Raw genomic sequence first — 19705 nt, 5'->3', positions numbered from 1 at the left:
GGTGTCGCCCAAAGGAGTCAGTGTATTCTAGGCCCCGGCCGACAGACTGCGGTTGTTGCCAGAGGGCAGGGTCGGGCTTCGGCTCAGTGTCAGGGTCCTGCGGGCCTCCCGGAGTCTCGGGCAACCCTGCCCGCGGCCGCCAGGATCCTTCACGGGTCCCGCCCCCCGAACCCCGCGCACCACACGACGCAGGCGCGCAGACACGCCCCGCCGCCAGAGCGACCTTCCAGTCCCGCCCCCGCCGTGCGTGCGTGGGCGGAACCATAAGGGGCGGGGTCTGCGTCGGGGCGGGGGCCGAGCCTGGCCTATAAAACTGTCGGCGACGCGGCCCGCCCGGCTCCTCTCGGCGGTGTCGGCCCTGGTGGAGGAGTCCGCGGTGGCGGCAGCGGCGGCGGCGGCGCTGTTCCCCGCGCGGTCCGCGCAGCGGGCTCCGGGCTGCGCGTCTCGGGCGGCGGCACTGCGGTCCGGGCCCGAGCCCGACCCCGGTGAGTGTGGCCCTGCGACCCCGGCCCGACCCCGACCCGGACCCGGGGAGCGGGCCCCACGGAGCCTCGCCGCCCTGGCCCGGGCTCCCGGCGCGCCGGCCGCGGCCACTCAACGCCCTCCTTTGTCTGCTCCCGCCCACAGGGTCCCCTCCCCGGCCGCCCCCCCGCCCACGGGCCGTCCCCCGGGCCCCGCGTCCCCTCCCCCGCTGGCGGGGCCCGGACAGAAGATGGTGCAGAAGAAAACAGCCGAACTTCAGGGCTTCCACCGTTCCTTCAAGGTGAGGGCCGGGTCGTCTTGGGGCCGCCCCGGGCTGGACCACCCGAGTGGCCGGTGGCGGGACGCGGAGCCCGCCCCCCAGGATATCCCCCGGGGCTCGTGCCAGCTCCCCACCCTTCGCCTGGAGCTGCCCCAGCCTGGTGTGCATTGTCGGGGGTGGGGGGCGGTGTCAGCAGGCCACAGTCCAATCTCAGGCACCCTGGGACCTGTCGGGTCTTTCTTCCAGAAGCCCCATACCGGGCTGGGGACCCCTACATATGTGTCCCCTACCGACCCGAGCCAGGCATGTGCTGGTGTGGTGAGGAGGGGGGAGTTCGGTAGGCCACAGTCAGTCCCTAGCGCCCTGGGGCCTCTGGGGTCTTTCCTCCAGGAACCCCGGGCAGGACTGAGGGGTGGCCTGCCCGTGGGGGCCCCTGACTGTGTGTCCCCTGCAGAGCTCAGTCGAGTGTGCACTGCTGGGGACTGTCAGCAGGCCACAGTCCGGTCCCCAGCGTCATGGGGCCTGCGGGGGTCTGCGGAGTCCTTCCTTCTGGAACCCCAGGCAGGGCTGCAGGCCTCCCCTACACCCTCCTGGGTGGTCTGCAGAATGGGGCAGTGGACTGGATGCCCTCCCAGCCCAGCACCTCCCAGACACCCCAGGCCCAAGGCTATTTCCTGTCGGAGCAGGAAGTTTCTGCAGCGGCCCCATGGCTGTGGCATGGGGCCGCCGCAGTTCTAGTCTCAGATGAGCGAGTCTGGGGGGGGCAGGCAGGTGCTAGGCAGGGATCCCACAGGGCCTGGCCCAGGGGACACAGTGATGTCAGCGGCCACCCCACCCCGCTGGCCGCGTTATGTAATGGCTTCCCTGGGCCTTCTTGGGCAAGAACCTGTTGCCCTCTAGAGAAGGCAAGACCTGGGTGTATGTGCGTGTGTGAGTGTGTGAGTACGCTGCGTGCGCCTACAGGCGAACTGCACACCAGGGTGGGAGGAGCGAGCTGAGACTGTTTGGGTTAAAATTCCCAGGCCATCCAGCCAGCGTCCTGGGCCAGTGCCCCACCCCTGCCCACACGCCTGTCATCCTGGCTTCTCCCCCTAGGGCAGCCACAGCCTTGGCACGTTCAAGTGTTCAGGGCTGGGCGGGAGCAGGGTGGACTTGAGACGTCACTGGTGGTGGTCTGTCCCCTTTGGGGGCTGGGTGGGAGCCGAGATGGGGTCAGCGCATGGGGCCAGCACAGTGGCCAAAGCAAAGTCGAACTTTCTGGATGGTTCCAGCCACCTCCTGCCAAGGCCTGCTGACTGGAGGCCCACAGCCAGCCCTGGGCCTGGCCTGGCAACACTGCCTGGTACTATGGGTTGGCCTCTGCAGGCCGTGCGAGAGCCCAGCGCTGAGGTGGGACTGTGGGAGTCCTGAGGGAGTTGGAGGGACACTGGGCCGGGAGTACTGGCTCTGAGGTGGCCCTCCCGGTGGCCAGAGGCCGGCCTCGCTACGTGTCTCCTCCCGCTGCACCCCAAGCTCCCTCGGGCCGCGGCCACCTCCCTCCCCTCAGCCTGGCAGCAGCGTCTGCCAGGTGTCTCTGATGTATTTTTCCCCATTTCCACATGGGAGAGTGGAGCCTTGGACAGCGTGGGCATTTGTCTTAGCAACCCCCGCACGTGGTGACAGTGACACAGGAGCTGGCATGGCTAGTGTCCCTTCACCTTGGTGGCTTGGCCGCCCCTTCTCTCCAGGGTCCAGCTCTTTGCATTGGAGGCTGGCACAGGGTTGTGGGGTCGGTGACAGGTCCCCTGAGGTCCTCGTGCCCTTACGTGATCCTTTTGAGTCACCCCTGGGTGCTGGTCAGGCCCGGAGCTGAGGTCACTAGGCCGAGGTGAAGAAGCTGGTGAGGGCCACCGCTGGCCCCGAGCCTCACATCCACCTTCCCTCTTGATCACCCCCATGTTGCCACCCTGGGGCCCCTCCTCCTGGGAGGAAGGAGTCACCTGGCGCCTCCAGACGCCCCTGGACTGAGCCTTCTCAGAGCGCTGACTGCCGGTGCTGGCACAGCCGTGTGCCTGGCTCCCTGTGGGTGCCGGACCCCTGGGTGGGCAGGGGCAGGTGCTGGTAGACTATCCTGCGCTGACTGGCTGGAGCGCCGCCTTCCTCCCCTCCCCCGCCCGCTGGCCTCCTAGCAACTATCTGCAGGGCGGGTGGGTGGCGAGGCCTGGAGGGCCCACGCCTGTTTTTCAGCCGCTCCCTGTGACCTCTGCCTGCCCCTGTGCTGCCGGACTGGCTTCCGGGCCTCCCGTCTGCAGGAATCTGGCCAGGCCCCTTCTGCTGTTAGGCCCCTGGGTATCTCCCTGGGGCTCTCCCGGAGTTCCTTCTCTGCCAGATGGCCTCCTGCTGGAGCCCTGCTTCCCCTTGTCCCAAGGCCCAGAGGGGGGCAGTGACTTGACCCAGGTCCTCCAGCATCAGAGCTGGTGCCACTGCCGCGTGTACAGGGCCCCCATGGCCACCTGAAGCCCTGGCCACCTGGACCGCCAGGATTCGGGGAGCTAAGTGATTGCAAACTCCTAGAGAAACACGGTGGGGCCTCAGAGCCCCAGCCTTAAAGCCTCAGCCTCGTGCGTTGCCGGGGGCTGCCAGTCCTCACGCGGGATCCGCAGAAACTGGAGGAACCCCAGCTGCCTTCGTTCCCTTGTTAGGATCCCACGCACCGCCCCCCAGTCCCGGGGGCCATCAGGTGACCTTGAGCATGTCCCTCCCTGCTCAAGGGCTGTTTCCTTAGCTGGACACCGCGGCCTGTGAGGGGCTCCATCCTGGGGTGTCTGAGGGTACACGGGACAGTGCGGCTGTGGCCGGGCCAGGCAGCGGCCCAGTGCTCACGCGGGAGACCGCGGGTGCCTTTCGCGTGAGCCCCCGGAGCCGGGTCCCAGCGGTGCGGAGCTGGAAGCAGACGAGCGAGGGGGGTCGGACCAGGAGAGGAGGCGCAGAGCTGGGGGACGGGGCGCATTGTGGGCGCATCAGGAGCAGAGGTGTGGTGGCGGGAATCGTCTCGGGCCGGGAGGTGCAGCGGGGACGAGCGGACAGTGAGAGGCAAGGAGGGCAGTGGTGCCCCATTCCACAGAGGGGAGACTGAGGCCAGGAAGCCATGGGAAAGCAGGCAGGGCCGCCTGGCTGGGAGCCCCGCCCTGGGAAGCCGCTGACTCACTCCCTCCCACTGGCTGCCCTGCGCCTTTGATCTCTGCTCTGGCAGGGGCGCGGGCGGTCAGCCGGTCTGTGGTGCTGGCCCCGGCCCCATCCTGCAGGTGAGCAAACCAAGGCTCAAGACGTGGCCTGGTGCCCCACAGCGACTCAGGCCTGGCCTGGGAGGCGGCACCCCCTCCCATGCCTGCGTCTGGCCTTTTCCCATACCACACCCCCTCCCCAGAGGCCCCGAGGGCCCTGGGCTGGGGGTGAAAGGTCCATTTCCTTGTGGTCTGGCAGAGCCAGGCTTTCTGCTCCGCAGCGTGTGGACATGGAGGCCGGGGCACTCTGGGTGCAGCTGCCCCGCAGGGCTGGGGCCTGAGCTCTGTCCTCTCCTCTCCTGCAGGGACAGAATCCTTTCGAGCTGGCCTTCTCCCTAGACCAGGCCCACCACGGGGAGCCTGACTTCGGCCTGGAGTGCCCGGCCCGCCCTGGTGAGGGGCTGGTGGGGAGGGCGAGCCTCTGGCGGTGGCGGAGGGCTGGGCCACCTCCTGAGCCAGGCGGGCCTCACCTCCGGCTCCCCCTGCACAGATATGCCCGCGAGCCAGCCCATTGACATCCCTGATGCCAAGAAAAGGGGCAAGAAAAAGAAGAGGTGCCGGGCCACCGACAGCTTTTCGGGCAGGTTCGAAGGTGAGTGGGGCCGGCAGGGGCGGCGGTGTCGGGGAAATGGGCCGGCCCAGGGTGGCTCTCACCGGCCCCCTGCTCCGCAGACGTCTACCAGCTGCAGGAGGACGTGCTTGGGGAGGGTGCCCACGCCCGCGTGCAGACCTGCGTGAACCTCATCACCAACCAGGAGTATGCCGTCAAGGTGAGACAGGCCCCAGCGCCTGGGCGGCCCCCTCGCCCCTCCCCAGCCATTCCTGGGATCTGGCACCCTCCAGGGGTGGCAAAAGGAGGGGAGCTGGCATTTGAGCTGCTGGACTGGCAGGCGGGGAAAACCAGTGTCTAAAAATGGCCTCAAGGCCGGTGATTCAGGCCACACCTGGAAATCCAGGTCAGCCTGGGCTGAGCCCCCAAGTCTGGGTGGGAAGTGACAGGGGGGTGGCCCTGCTGCACAGGTGGCCAAGTACCTGGTGCCAGAGGGACCGCTGAGAACTGGGGGCTTCAGTTAGAGCTGATGCTCACCTGTTGGGTCACTCGGGCCAGGCCCCTGTCCCCAGGGATGACGAATGCTTCCCTGTACTGGTTACAAACATTGAAAGGCAATGCCCTATTCGGGGCCCCGGGGGAGCTGGGCATCAGGGGAGACCAGGGCAGGTCCGCGAGAGCCTCCTGCAAGCCCTGGGCCGCCTCTGACCCAGGGTGTGCCTGCGCAGCCTGTGTTGCCTGGCCAGGCGTCAGACCCTGCGTTCCAAGAAGCCTTCCAGGCTTCCCTCATGACCCTGCCTCTGGGCTGGGTGGGGTAACGGGAGGCTGGCTGCCCAGGAAGGAGGGCCAGGTGCACAGTGGCAAGCGGGCTGGCCGGAAACCTCAGGCCCTGGTGGAAGCGTGGTGACTAGGGTGGCTGTGGTCCCCGCCCCCTGGGAGCGCCCGGGTTGGGTGGGTGATGGTGCCATAGGACTGCACACCTGGCATCAACCACATTCTGCACGGTCAGTGTCCTCCTTCCTAAGGCCCCTTGCTGGGCAGCCTGGCTTCTGTCACTCTGACGGACAGGGAAACCAAGGCTCAGAGGGTTGGGTTAGTTGTACCGTGTGTGACCCCTCAGAAGGCTGTCCCCTCTCGGGACTGCTGTCTGCTCCGTGGAGTGGGGGGCCCTAGCTACATTCCCAAGGGACGGAATGAGGTTCAGGTAACTCCGGGAGGGCATGGCTGCTGGCATTATCTCAAGGAGCCCTGGAATCTGGTGGTTCTGCCCCTCTGTGGGGCAGGTGTATTTGTCACTAGATAGGTGGGACAGTGCTTAGGGTGGTGGCCGAGCCCCGGTGACCAGTGGATGTGTGTGCCCACCTGCTGCTGGAGCCTGGCCAGTGGAGCACACCACGTCCCCTCCCCCAGGCTGCTGGTGGGCCGGGAGCCCTGGGTACAGTGGTGACCCAGGCTGCCCGCCCACCCAGTGAGAAGGGGCCCTAGGTCCAACACGTGAAGAGGTTCCCAGGAGGTGTGTGTGGCCTGGCTTTGCTGGGAGAGGGCTGGCACGCACTTTTTTTTTTTTTTGGCACATGCTTTTTGACCTCCCCTCTCTGGGAACGAAGCGGCTCACCCCAGGGGGTGGGCCCAGAACCCTCCTGTCCTTAGAGCTCCTGGGTGCCAGAGGGGGATGGGCACAGAGGCGTGGGCTGGTTTCCTGAGGCTCTGGGGTCCTGGGCAGCTGTGCCCGCTCACCTGGCCTGAAACAGACTTGGGCTTACGGGGCTGGGGCATCTGTCCAGACTGGTGCCCAGGCAAGTGGGATGTCTTGGCTGGCAGCCAGGCGCCCCCAGGCCCCTCCAGTCCCCTGGGTGGTGTGTGAGCCAGCACGGTGGCCCTCAGTCTCCTGGTCAGGGGGAGGAGGCCGCTAGGCTAAGGAACCTGCTGCCCTGAAGGAGTATCTTGCAGGGGCTCCAGGCCCCAAATACACCCCAAGGCTTGTGGCGGTCAGGGGCGGAGAGCTACTGGCTCCTGTCCTGCTCACCCCTCCTGTGATGCCTCTGGGGAAACACATTGCCCCCAGTTTGTTCTGACACCACAGTTTCGACTTCCAGTAAATTCTGGGCCCCCATAGGATAGCTCTGCTTTCCAGAACTTCAAAATCTAAGCTCTGATGAGCTTCAGGCGTGACACAGGGGAAGTTTCTGGCAGGGGAAGGGGGGGCGGGTCTCAGGCTGTAGGGGGTCAGCCTGACCCAGTTGGTGTCTGTGTGTGTCCTCCCCCCTCTGACGTTTCAGATCATTGAGAAGCAGCCGGGCCACATTCGGAGTAGGGTTTTCCGGGAGGTGGAGATGTTATATCAGTGCCAGGGACACAGGTAATATGACCTACCCTCACCACAACACTGGGCCCCAAGCCATCTTTCAGTGGCTGAATGGGCCCGAGTGCCTCATCACCCCCAGCAAGCACTTAGTGAGCACCCACAGTGTGCCAGGCCCTGTGCTGGGCATTGTGGGTGGGCCCAGCGGCAGGCAGGCTGACAGTCCGAGGTGGGCAAGGCAGAAGCAGGCCCGTGGCCCCAGGCGCAGCCTTCCTGTGGGTAGGTGGGGTGGAGAAGGCAGGCCCCTGCTGGGCCTGGCTGTGGCTGCCCACAGGCCTGAGGAAGCCTCACTCCTCCCTCACCTCCCTGCCCCCACCCCAGGAACGTTCTAGAGCTGATTGAGTTCTTTGAGGAAGACGACCGTTTCTACCTGGTGTTTGAGAAGATGCGGGGCGGTACGTGGGGCCCGGCAGGCTTTTCCATCTGATCCTAACGGGCCGGGGGCTTAGGGCCACCAGGGAGAACCTTTCAGGGGGGGCCTGCACATCAGAGGGGCCTTGTGGGGTCCACACGCCAGCTCAGGTTGGAGGACTCTGGACCCGAGGAGGCAGGAGTGGGGGCTTCCCTGCCAGGGTGGGGTGGGTGCTAGCCGTTGGGCAGTGGAGGTGACCCCTGTGTGTTCTGCTCCATGGCCTGGCCCAGGCTCCATCCTGAGCCACATACACAAGCGGCGGCACTTTAACGAACTGGAGGCCAGCGTGGTGGTGCAGGATGTGGCCAGCGCCCTGGACTTTCTGCACAACAAAGGTGGGTGGCCACTCTGCCTGCCCCAGGGGTCCCTGGGTGTCTAGCCTTGCGCCCAGGACCCTGGAAAACGTGTCCACCCACCCACGGACCCCTGACCCGCCCTCGTGGTTCTTGGTTCTCCCTGCAGGCATTGCCCACAGGGACCTAAAGCCGGAAAACATCCTCTGTGAGCACCCCAACCAGGTGAGGTGCACCGGGGGGTGGCCTTCCCTGTGGGCCAGGGCCCCCAGGGTCGGGACCCCCACCCTCACAGCCCCCTCTGACCCCGCCCAGGTGTCCCCCGTGAAGATCTGTGACTTTGATCTGGGCAGTGGCATCAAACTCAACGGGGACTGCTCCCCCATCTCCACCCCGGAGCTGCTCACCCCGGTGAGGGCCTGCGGGGTCAGGGCTCCCCGAGTGGGGTGCTGGGGGGAGGGGTAGCTGGCAGGGGCGGAAAGGGCGGGAATGGCTCCGAATCCGGTCCCAGGCTACAGTTGCATAACCTCGAGGTGCGGAGCCTGCTTGGCGGCTCGGGCCTCGGAACTCGGGCTTCCGCTTAGCAACAGCCGCTGATTGGCCGGGCAGAGCGGCTGGGCGGGGCCGCGTCGGGCGCGGTGAGGCTGGGCGGGCTCCCGGCACCTGTTGATTGGGAGGAGGTTGGGGCGGGGCCGAATTCCTCAGCAGCCTCTGATTGGCCGGCAGGGCGAAGGCGGGGCTGGCTCAGCAACCTGTGATTGGTTGGGCAGGGCTGTCTGGCCTTGGGCTCCGGGAAGTCCGTGTCGGGGCGCCCCACTTCCCCCTCCGCGGGCCCTGACGCCCCCGCTCCTGCCCCTGCCCGCAGTGCGGGTCCGCCGAGTACATGGCCCCGGAGGTGGTGGAGGCCTTCAGCGAGGAGGCAAGCATCTATGACAAGCGCTGCGACCTCTGGAGCCTGGGCGTCATCCTCTACATCCTGCTCAGCGGCTACCCGCCCTTCGTGGGCCACTGCGGCAGCGACTGCGGCTGGGACCGCGGCGAGGCCTGCCCGGCCTGCCAGGTGCGAGTGGGGTCCTGCCGTGCACCCCTCCCCCGAGCACCTCGTCTGGCCTGCCTCGGCGCGCGCGCGCGCACACACACACGTGCACCCTCACCCCTGCCTGCCCAGTGCACCCCAAGGTCTGGTCCATGCACACACCTACCCCCCACCCTGGGGCACCTGGCCTGTGAACCCCCCTGAGCACCCCTTAGGGCTTGGCCTCCAACCACTGACCACATCCACAGGCCACTGCCGGCCTGACCTTCCTGGGTTTCCAGAGGCTCGTTGGGTTCCCCAGCCCAACGGGAGAAGGCAGTCAGGGGTCAGGAAGTTGAGGTGGGGCGAGGCCTGTGGTTTGAGGTGGCCAGGTTCCAGCCTTCTACCCACCATGTGAGGCTCAGGCTTCATGGCCTGATCCCCCCAGAGGCTGGTCGCCCAGAGCCACCCTTCAGTAAATCGGGCCCCACTTGAGCAGAGCCCACCAGGTGCCTCCCCGAGGCCACTCTCTGGCCCAGTCTCCCAGCCGCCCACAGATGGGTGGGTCCCTGCCCTCCTTGGCCTGCCAGAGCCCCTGGCCTTGCCAGCTGAGCTCAGGGCACTTTCCCCGACCCTAACCCTGGGCCCAGGTCACATGCAGCTGGTAGAGGCTGGGGGCCCTGACAGAACTTGTCACTCATTGGTGCTCCTCCGGGTCCAGGCCTGCCCCTTCAGGCGTCTGCGACGTGGCCTCAGCTCTTGCTGGCTGCAGCTCACCCCACCTTCCATGTCCCCTCCAGAACATGCTGTTTGAGAGCATCCAGGAGGGCAAGTACGAGTTTCCGGAGAAGGACTGGGCCCACATCTCCTTTGCTGCCAAAGACCTCATCTCCAAGCTCCTCGTCCGTGACGCCAAGCAGAGGCTGAGTGCTGCCCAAGTCCTGCAGCACCCCTGGGTGCAGGGGGTGAGTGGGAGCCCCAGGGAGGCCTGGGGGGCCGCTGGCCTCCATCCAGCCTCTGCCAGTGGGCTGGGGTGACTCAGAGCAAGGGTACGACAGCCCTAGGCGGCTCAGCATCGAGACCCCCCAGAGCGGGCAAGTGCGCAGCAGGGAGACCCCCACTGCCTGCTGGCCAGGTTGGGTTGGGACTGCAGGAGCTGCTTCTCAGTGAATCACCAGGCCCTGTGTCCTGGAGGTGCAGGGGCCTCTTCTCACCTGGAACAGAGTGTCAAGCTGAGGTCAGCCAGGTGGCAGGCGGGGGCCTGCCACCCCCCGTCCAAGGCTCTGTCCCCACCAAGCTGAGAAGAGCTTGCTGTTTCTTCTGCCCAATTGTTGTCCTGGCGGGGCAGATGCCTAGGCCACCAGGGCAAGGGGGCTTAACAAAAGTACAAATTGGCACTGTGGGGAGCAAAGACTGGGGCCCCGCTGTCGAGGCAGATGGGCTGGTGGAGGGGGTTCCCAAGCCCTGCTGGGAACTGGGGCAGCTTTGGTGAGAGGCAGGCCCCGCCCGTCACGTGGTCTGGCAACGTCCACCGCGCCCCTCCCCCCAGCCTGGCTCGGTTCCCGGGCAGGTGCACCGCCTTAACCTCCGCTGCTGTCGTAGCCAGCTGGGCGCCCCGAGGCGGGCGGGCTCTGCTCTCCAGCCTCACCTCTTCTGTCTCCTTGCAGTGCGCCCCGGAGAACACCCTGCCCACGCCCATGGTCCTGCAGAGGTGAGGCCCGTGTGGGGTCTCGGGCTCCGAGCGGGGAGCCCCGGGTCCAGGAGGGGGCGCTAAATGTTAAGATGTTTAAAGAAGACTACACGATCCTCTTTCAGTCTTGGCGGGGGAAGCCGTCCAAGCGCTTGGGTGTCCTTGTACCGGGTGATGAGTTTGTGACCCCACCGCGAATTCCAGTCCGCCGGCCCCTCCCGCCCCCTGCGGAGTCTGGGGGCCTCCTGGGGCCTGCAGCCCCTCCCCCAGGGCACTGCACAGACCCCGAGGGTCCTGAGGGAAGCAGGGGGGACGGGCCGGCGGCTACCTCCCCCTCCTTGGTGACCCCCGCCCTGTCCCCAGGAACAGCTGCGCCAAAGACCTCACGTCGTTCGCGGCCGAGGCCATTGCCATGAACCGGCAGCTGGCCCAGCGCGAGGAGGACGCGGCCGAGGAGGCGGGGCAGGACCAGCCCGTGGTCATCCGAGCTACCTCACGCTGCTTGCAGCTGTCCCCGCCCTCCCAGTCCAAGTTGGCCCAGCGGCGGCAGCGAGCCAGCCTGTCCGCGGCCCCCGTGGTCCTGGTGGGAGACCATGCGTGACCCCCTCCTTCCCTCTGTACATAGGCCGCCCCTCCCCCCCGTCAAGTCTAAAGATTTTTTTAAGCTATTGCCCGCGGGTGACCAGCGGGCTGCCCTCCCCCGGCTGGATTCCGAGGCGCTAAGCTCAGCTCGGGGGTCTTTTTATATAAGGTTTTTGCTGTTGGGTTTTTTTCCTGTTACCCTCCTTTTTTTTTTTTTTTTTTTTTTTTTTCTTTCAATGGGGTTACACGCAGAGCAGGCGCCCGGGGAGGAGAGCGGAGGGCCTGTGGCTGGGTGGGGCCCTCCCGCCGCCCCGGCCCGGGATGCGCCGGGTACTGTGAAGGCCGCTCCCCGCCGCCCGCGTGACTCAGGAGAGGAGGGCGTGGCGTCTCCCCGAGCCGGCGGGACCTCGCCGCCCCCCTCCCCGGCCCTCACAGTGTTTTCAGGGACGGGTCGACCCCCACCCACCTCCTCTCGACGAGACGGTAGCTCCTTCCCTCCCCTCAGACACCCTGGCGGCCGGACGGGCCGGGGGCTTCTTGCGTCTCGCCTGTCGCAGGGCGGGGCCTGGGGGCGGGCGGGGTGGCGCCGCCCGCTGGAGCCCCCGCCGACTGACAATCGGGGCCCCCTCGAACCTTGACCTTAAGCTGCGGCTGCCCGGGGCCCCTCCCCTGGCCTCTCCACTGGGGACTGCCCACCCGCGAAGAGGGCCGCCAGAGGAAGCGCGAGGAGCCGGACAGGCCCCCGTCAGCCGACGCGGGGGTCCCGCGGACCCCCGACCCGGGCACCCGAGTGCCCCTTCTCAGGGCTCAGTCTGACCACGGCCACGTCCTGCCCGGCCGCCCCTCGGGTCTGGCGTGTAAGCTCTCTCAGCCCAGTCCCCGGGGTCTCGCGGGACCCCACCACCACCACCAAGGGCGGTGTCTCTGTTCCGCCCACCTTCAGGAAAAGGCCGCAGCTGCCGCGCCCCTTCCGCCCGCGCCTGAGTCAGATGTCGCGTGACCTGCCGGGCTGGGGAGACTCTGACGCCCTTCGTCCTCGGGTGGGAGACTCTATGCAATTCACAGGCTTCCTTTTCCACGTGCACACGGGCTTCTGCCGGGGTTGGGGGCGCGGGCAGCGGCCCAGACCGCCCTCCGGCTTCTAGCTGTTCGTCCTGTCTCGTTAGTTTTCCAGAACATCAGCTGACTTCCCTTCCCTGTTCTTGACGAATACTTGAATGTGGGGGGGGGGCGGGCCTCGAGGCGTGGGGGGCTCGAGCGCCGTCTCTGCGGCCTCCCGAGTCTCGGAGATTGTCGCCGTCCTTGGTGGCTGGTGGGGGGCCGCCGCCCCGCCCCGCCCGCCCTCCGATCTGTGGACTGGCCTTTCCAAAGACTCCGGGGATGGGGAGGCCATCCCCCATCATTTCTCGCCCATCAGTGATTCCACGTTTTGCAACCGAGGATTCTGCCTTTTTGTAAAAAAAAGAAACAAATGGACTCTCGCCCGCTGCAGGCGCCATGGCCATTTTACTCCGGAAAGCTGAGCTGTGAGCAGCTTTTTTTTTTTTTTTTTTTCCTCAAAGGTGGGACAGCCACTTCCTCCCCCACCCCTGTCACAACGACAGTGCGGCCCGGAGGACTGGTCAGAACCGTTACTGTGAACGAGCCTGGCGCTGGGGGGAAGGGGACACAGCAGTGTTTCAACGTTAAGATGTGTAAAAAAGAAAAAAAAACTCAATTTTTTAAAGTGGGGGAAAAACATCCAAGCACTTTAACTCCACTGTACCAGGTGAACTGATACAGCTCAGAAGTTTTCCTTTACACCAACTGTCAACGCCGGTATTTTGTATTCTGTTTTGTAAGGATTTAATAAAAGTCATAAAAACTAGTTTGCGTGCCCACACTCCCGGTTTCTGTTGCCTTGCAACAAACTGCCTCAAACCTAGTGGCCCGAAGGCATTTTGATATTCCCTGTGATGCTGAGTCACCGATTCAGATGGGGCATGGGTGGGCCCGGCTTCTCTCTGCTCCAGGACACCTGGGTCTTTGGCTGGGAAAGACTCATCATCGGCAGGTGTGGGCTGGGCTGGCACCAAGGCTGGCTCGGCTGGGAACGAAGGCCAGGTGCCCACACGTGGCCTTCTGCGTGGCTTGGGCTCCCTCGCAGCATGGCCGGTGGATCTGAGTGGCCTGGCCTCAGAAACCTTCCTGCATCACCTCCCCACGTCGGAGCTTAGGTTGGGGTCAAGCACACAGCTGTCCCAGATCCAGATGGGAAAACAGCTTTGTGTGGGGGAGGGGCGCCTTTGGACAGCGCAACCTAGTTCGATAAAACCCGGTGATTCAAACCTCCCCCTCGTGGCTGGCCCACCTCCCTCTCTAGACTCCATCCCCTCAGCCATGATTAAGTTCTTGCTGTGGGCAGGTTTCTGCAGGACAGTCCAGGGCTGACTTCAGATCCTGGGGGGCATGTGGGTGGGGAGGGAGGCGGTGGATCAGGGAGGGCTCACTGCAGGTAGGAGCCAAAAGGGGGTGGCAGTGGAGTCCAGTGGTTAAGGACTGCCGTGCTTGTCAGTTTCCTCAACTGACAACAGGGATCTGAGAGGAGCCAGGTGAGGAGGCCAGCAGGTAGTACAGTGAGAGGGGCAAGAAAGAAGTAGATGTGGTCGCCTCTGCAGGGCCTGGGGTGGGGAGCAGGCAGTCCCAGGGTGGGCCGGTCCAGGTCAGCCCCCGGAGCCTTCTGTGTCTGTCTTCTCTCACTGAGCATCATGTCCTCGAGGTCCATCCGTGTTGCGGCATGTGTCAGTGTCTCTCGCTCCTTTTCATGGCTGAGTGATTGGTCCATCATCCGGACCACACTGTTTATCCATCACCCATCGATGGACACTGAGTTGTGAGTTGTGAGTCATGCTCTGAACAGCAGTGTGCGTTTGTCTGGTGGTTGTTTCATTGCCCCTGGTGGACACCCGTAGGAAGAATGTGAGCAGGGCACAGACCCCATCAGATGCCATTTTTGGGAGGACTGTTCTTGTCACCAGGTGGAGTGTGGGCTTGGGGCCCAAAGGACCCCGAGAGCCATTGTCACCCTTGCAACCAGTCCAGTGAGGGCTGACAGGCCTGGTGAGGGTGGAGGCCACAGAGCACACAGATGCTGGGTGTCTGCCAGCGCCCGGGGAAAGCCTGCATGTTGGCGGGGGGGGGGCACGAGGGGGGCTCTCCGGGCTGTCCAAAAGGCCTCCTGGCAAGGTGTACGCGCTAGGATCCCCTCTCCTGCCCAGGATCCCGGGCTTGCCAGGTGGCATCCTCCCCCACCTGGCCCTTCCAGAGGAACCTTCAGGCACACCTTGGAGCCTGGCCCTACCGCTGCATTTGCTCAGCCGCCTGCTAGAGCCCTCCTCTCAAACCCCGCAGTCCCCCTCCCAATGCCTCCAGGCCCCGCCCTGTCCCTTGCCTGGCCCGGTATATGTGGGGGGAATGGGGTGGGTGCCGCATGCCAAGCCACCGCCCTCCTAGGTGGCACCGAGCCCCGCCCATCCCCTCCTGGCCCCGCCGCTGACCTCTGCCTGCCCCCTGCCGCCTGCCAAGTTGCAGCTGCCAGGCACAGCTTGTTCTCGAAGCTGCCGCTGTACATTTGATGTTTGTGGTTTCCTCTTGGCCGATCCCACCCCTTCCACGTCCCCTGGAGGAGTGGCAGGAAAATCCCGGAGCCGGAGGAGCTGAAGCCTTTCCCAAGTTGGCGACCGTGGCCACCTGTCTGCACCTCAGTAAACGGGGCTCACGGGCTCACGGCAGGTGCTTCAGCTGGTCCGGGGCATCTGCAAACTGGATCTGTCACCCCGAGATCACGGCGAATCACATATGTGATTCGGGAGCTGCCCTCCACCCTGCCCCCCACACACAAGAGGGCCACACATACTGATGTACGGTGTTAAGAGTAGGGGAAACAGGGCGAGTATCTGGAAACTTTGTACTGTCTTCGCAGTTTTTCTGTAAACCTAATACTGTCTTTTAAAAAAGAAATTTTATTTTAAAAAATAAAGTGAACTAAAAAAGACACAGACACAAAAGGCCATATAGTATGTGATCCCATTTTTGTGAAATGTCCGGAACAAGCAAATCCACAAAGACAGAGAGTGGATTGCTGGTTGTCAGGGCCTGTGGAGGGGGTGGGGGTGACTGCTGATGGGCACTGGTTTTCCTTTGGGGGGATGGAATGTTCTGGAACTAGAGGTGATGGTTACATAGCTCTGTGAATGTACTAAACGCCCCTGAAGTGTTCATTTTATTTATTTTTTCGCCACGCTGTGCGGCAGGCAGGATCCTAGTTCCCCGACCAGGGATCGAACCCGTGCCCCCTGCATTGGGAGAGCAGAGTCTTAACCACTGGACCACCAGGGAAGTCCCTGAAGTGTTCATTTTAAATGGGTGAATGTCATGTTCTGTGAATTTCTCCTAAATAAGAATGAAAAAGATGACGGGACCGAGTCTGTGTTGAGTCTGGTACAGAGTGAGTGCTCAATTAATGCATGGAGGAATGTTTTATCACCAGCACAGTTGTCTCCGCCCCAGAGTGTAGGAATTTGTGCAGGTTTTGTTCCCGTCATTGTCACCAGCCACCAACCCAAGTCCTCCCCGTGGATCATCCCATCTCACAACCTCTTTCACTGTTCCGTCTCAGTAAACTGCGGCCTGTCCTGGTCTTAGACTCACCCAGAAGGAGGAGAAACTGGTTTAAAGCGAAGCCTGATGAAATCAAGTCGGACGTGAGGAAGGACTTACCCCGTTGGTGGAAGCCTGCATGGGGTGAGCTGGCAAGGGAGGGAGGGCTGGCTTCTTGGGGGCGGGGCAGCTGGGTGAAGAGTGTCACCTGCCAACCCACCCCGCCTGCCTCTGGCATTTGGATGGGCATCTGGAGCCCATCGGTCCTGGGCCATCGTGTGCCATGAACCCTCTCCGGTCCCCACACTGGGCTGTATTCATCCCCTCCATCCAATGGGCGTCACGCTCCCCTGCACATAGGGTTTGGGGTTTGTGGGCAACTTCGGGAAGATGCCGTGGGGTTTCTGTCACGTCCGCCAACTCCAGCTCTCCCCGGCCTCAGTTTCCCTTTTGTGACCTCCTGAGAGGCGGCAGAAACCTGGACACCAACAAGAGGGGGCTTGTCCAGCGCTGCATCCTTGGCTCTGGAACCAAGGAGGCCTCCAGGGTCTGGGTCCCAGGATGCTGGTGCCAAAGGCCATTGGGGAGAGCATCTGGTGAGCAAGTCCCCAGCAGAGATTTGCATACAAACAGGGACAAGAGCCTGTTGCCAGTGGGGGTTTTTTGTTTTGTGTTTTTGGCTGGTCCGTGGAATGCAGGATCTTAGTTCCCCAACCAGGGATTGAACCCATGTCCCCTGCAGTGGAAGCGCAGCGTCTTAACCACCGGACGACCAGGGAAGTCCCCTGTTGCCAGCATTTTATCTGCACATTCAAAGGGGCATCCACCCCGCAGGTGCAGGGGCCACATAAAAGTTGTGGGTCGGAGCCCTGATGCCTCCCCAGCTGAGGTCATCAGCCCAGTGAGTCACCCCTGGCCACTTATCCCTTCACTGGGGGCCTGGTGCCAGGCACACGATGGTGAAAAACTGGCTTGCCACCACTCCAGTCCTGGGCCAGGACCCTCCCCTGGGTGTGAAATTTAAGGGGGTGCCAAAAAACCTCCATCATCCAGATAATGTTTTGTGCCATGACAGCTGTAGACTCATAGCAGTTGTAAGAAATAACATTTTCCCCAGTGGCAACATTTTTGCAAAAAGTCTATTACAGTGTCACGAGCAGGATCTTGACATTGTTAAAGTTGACACTGTCTCTTGTATCCTCTTGTGTGTGTGCCTTTCGTGGTACCAACCAACACCGCTCTGGGCTCAAAGCAAAATAGAACGTGCTTTTCAGGTGAAAAAACTCCACTCACCCCCTGTTCTCACTTGGAAATAGAAGGAATCAGACTGGACTGTGGAAGCCGGTGTCTTCTGATAGAACCGCCTGGAATGATGAACGTGTCCTCCATCTGTGCAGCCATCAACCACATGTGGCTACTGAGCATGTGAAATGTGGCCAGTGCAGAGGAGGGGCAGAATGCTTCACTGATTTCACTTTCATATATTTACATTTTTGTGGCCCAGTGGGGCTGCTGGCTGTCCCATTGGAGAACGTGGGTCAAAAGGCCCGGTCTGTGCGTTACCTTGGGTTTCACCCCAGGTCCTTGGTTGATCCTCAGTCTGTTCATCCTGAGCTCCGGGCATATGGTTGGCGCTCAATAAACGTTTGTGGTGGGACAGGTTGAGTGAGAGGTCTCTGGATGGGCAGTCCCTCCTGGTCTTCTAACCTCCTCCATGTGACTCTGGCCCCTCCACGTGAGACTGGGTTTGCCCTCACCTGGGCCTCAGTACACCCATCTGCAAAATGGGTCAGGGCACCAAAGTTCCAGGAGAGGGGGCTCCCCCTGTCCTCCGCACCTTCACCCCTTGCCGGTGCAGATCCTCGGGGTTTCACACCCTGTGACAGCCACCCAGGGGGATACACTCCACAGCGGTGGGTGGCACCCTGGGGGAGGGCCACCGGGACCCCCACCCTAGCAAGAGATAGAAGCAGGGCTGCATCTGGGGCCTGGTGTGCTCTGGGCATCCCAACAGTGAGGAGGAGGAGTCTCAGATGGGGAAGCGGAGGTGCAGCCACGTAAGTCACCTGCCTGTGGGTGTAGAGCTTTCATGTCCTCAGTTGGAGCCGGTCCCGCCTCCTTCTTTCCCTCCTGTCTGCCTTCCTTCCTACCATAAAGGAAGGCACATGTTGTACCTTCTCTCTATCCAGAGCCACTTTACGTCCCAGAACGAACATATATAAAATATATTTGTCCCGTGGGTTTAAAAAATTTCCTCAGTGAATAAGTGTTTTCATTTATAGTCTCCACACTGGAGGGCACACTCCTCACACACTGGAGGGTTTTCCTGATGGCCAGTGGGGTGGGGGAGGTCCCTGCCCACAGAGGAATCCTCCAACCTCTGCCCACAAGGCCAGTGGGTGTCCTTGGCCTAGTGTGTCAGGTGATGTCGCCTGCATGCTGCTTGCCTTTTTGGTGTGCTTGTCCTGTCTTGTTTGTTTTGCCTCCTCGGTTGGGTGGGTGCTGGTATCTGGGGCCTCTCGTGGCTCGGGTAGGAGCTGGGGAGGGCGAGCCTTCTCCCTGTGAAGAATTTAGGCACCCAGAACCTTCTGGAAGGGGGAAGGAAGTGAGGAGCTGAAGTCAGGGAAGTGGCGGAGGTTGAAGGAACTCAGGTGGCTGAGCCCCAGACCTCCTGCTGCTCGAGGATCTCTCTCTCTCTCTCTCTCTCTTTTTTTTTCTTTTGGTCTCACCTCGAGGCACGTGGGATCTTAGCTCCCCGACCAGGGATTAAACTGGTGCCCCCTGCAGTGGGAGTGCAGAGTCCTAACCACTGGACCACCAGGGATGTCCCAGGAGGTAGAATATCTATTTAAAAACCCTGCACTGAGGTCATTCGGGTGGAACTGCCAATCTTGGTTGCCTGTCCTGTTCATTCCCTTCCTTTTTATTTATTTATTTAATTAAAAATTTTGTTTGTTATTCAATTCTAGTTGATTTACCATGTTGTGTTAATTTCTGCTGTACAGCAAAGTGATTGTTGTACACATATGTACACACCCTTTTTTCATATTCTCTTCCATTATCGTTTATCATAGGATACTGGATATAGTTCCCTGTGCTCTACAGTAGGACCTTGTTGTTTATCCATGCTATATATACTAGCCTGCATCTGCTAATCCCAGACTCCCAATCCTTCCCTCCCCCACCCCCCTCCCCCTTGGCAACCACAGGTCTGTTCTCTATGTCTGTGGGTCTGTTTTTACTTTGTAGATAAGTTCATTTGTGTCATAGTTTAGATTCCACATATAAGTGATATCGTATAGTATTTGTCTTTCTCTTTCTGACTTGCTTCACTTAGTATGATAATCTCTAGGTCCATTCATGTTGCTGCAAATGGCGTTATTTCATTCTTAAAAAAGGCTGAGTAGTATTCCACTGTATATGTGTACCAAATCTTCTTTATCCATTCATCTGTCAGTGGACGCTTAGGTTGCTTCCATGTCTTGGATACTGTGAATAGTGCTGCTGTGAACATTGGGGTTCATGTATCTTTTTGGATTAGAGTTTTGTCCAGATATATGCCCAGGAGTGGGATTGCTGGGTCATATGGTAGATCTATCTTTCGTTTTCCATTCCCTTCCTTTTTGATGGTCACCAGGCCTGCAGGTTGGTCCTCCATGATCGTGCTGTTGGACACTCATGCTTTGTGTAGCCCTCATCCGCACGGAATATGATGGATCAGGCAACCAATGGGATACTGGGGAAATGACGGGGTGTGACTTCTCTCACTGTCTCTGGGATCACTCATCTTGGGGAAGCCGGCCACCATGTTGTGAGGATGCTCAAGCAGCGCTATGGAGAGGCCCACGTGGAGAAGGGCTGAGACTCCTGCCAACAGCCCATGTCACCTTGCCCTTTGCTCCTGATCTGACTTCCTGCAGAGGCGAAGCCCCTTGTCCTGCAGAATGTCACTTCTGGCAGCTCCAGTGCCTTTAGCTCATTTCCTGAACCCCTAAATTTCTTACAAGTGGGAAATCAGAGTCAAAGGCTTGATGGAGTCAGGGTAACATTTTTGGCTTGAATACCTCCTAGGTGGCACTTGCATCCCCTCAGGCAGGATCTGGTGACTCCATGTGGTACAGTTATCCTTGGACTAGAGTGACATGAGGGACTTCCCTG

The 19705-nt window shown here is 61.9% G+C and overlaps 1 protein-coding gene across 2 annotated transcripts; it reads left to right on the top strand.

Annotated features, from left to right (window-relative positions):
• The first annotated feature begins 356 nt into the window (after nt 1-356).
• MKNK2 (MAPK interacting serine/threonine kinase 2) lies at nt 357-12596 on the top strand. Of its 2 annotated transcripts, none has more exons than XM_060094678.1 (14): nt 357-485; nt 628-763; nt 4311-4398; nt 4496-4597; nt 4678-4775; nt 6835-6914; nt 7239-7312; nt 7560-7664; nt 7792-7847; nt 7938-8033; nt 8488-8682; nt 9438-9602; nt 10305-10348; nt 10697-12596. In XM_060094678.1, exons 2-14 carry the CDS (start codon nt 713-715, stop codon nt 10926-10928), a joined length of 1386 nt encoding a protein of 461 aa, XP_059950661.1. In that variant the 5' UTR covers nt 357-485; nt 628-712; the 3' UTR covers nt 10929-12596. The 2 variants fall into 2 exon arrangements, with proteins under 2 accessions (XP_059950661.1, XP_059950660.1); XM_060094677.1 differs by having other exon boundaries at nt 10691-12596.
• The last annotated feature ends 7109 nt before the right edge of the window (nt 12597-19705 follow it).

This window comes from Mesoplodon densirostris, chromosome 3 (assembly GCF_025265405.1).
Source record: "Mesoplodon densirostris isolate mMesDen1 chromosome 3, mMesDen1 primary haplotype, whole genome shotgun sequence".
NCBI lineage: Eukaryota > Metazoa > Chordata > Mammalia > Artiodactyla > Ziphiidae > Mesoplodon > Mesoplodon densirostris.
This window is presented reverse-complemented; position numbering and strand designations above follow the sequence as displayed.

Coding starts and splice junctions, on each gene's coding strand:
- MKNK2 (XM_060094677.1), top strand. CDS start 713: ATGGTGCAGAAGAAAACAGCCGAACTTCAGGGCTTCCACCGTTCCTTC. Junction 764..4,310: donor GCTTCCACCGTTCCTTCAAG/GTGAGGGCCGGG, acceptor CCTCTCCTGCAG/GGACAGAATCCTTTCGAGCT. Junction 6,915..7,238: donor TATCAGTGCCAGGGACACAG/GTAATATGACCT, acceptor CCCCCACCCCAG/GAACGTTCTAGAGCTGATTG.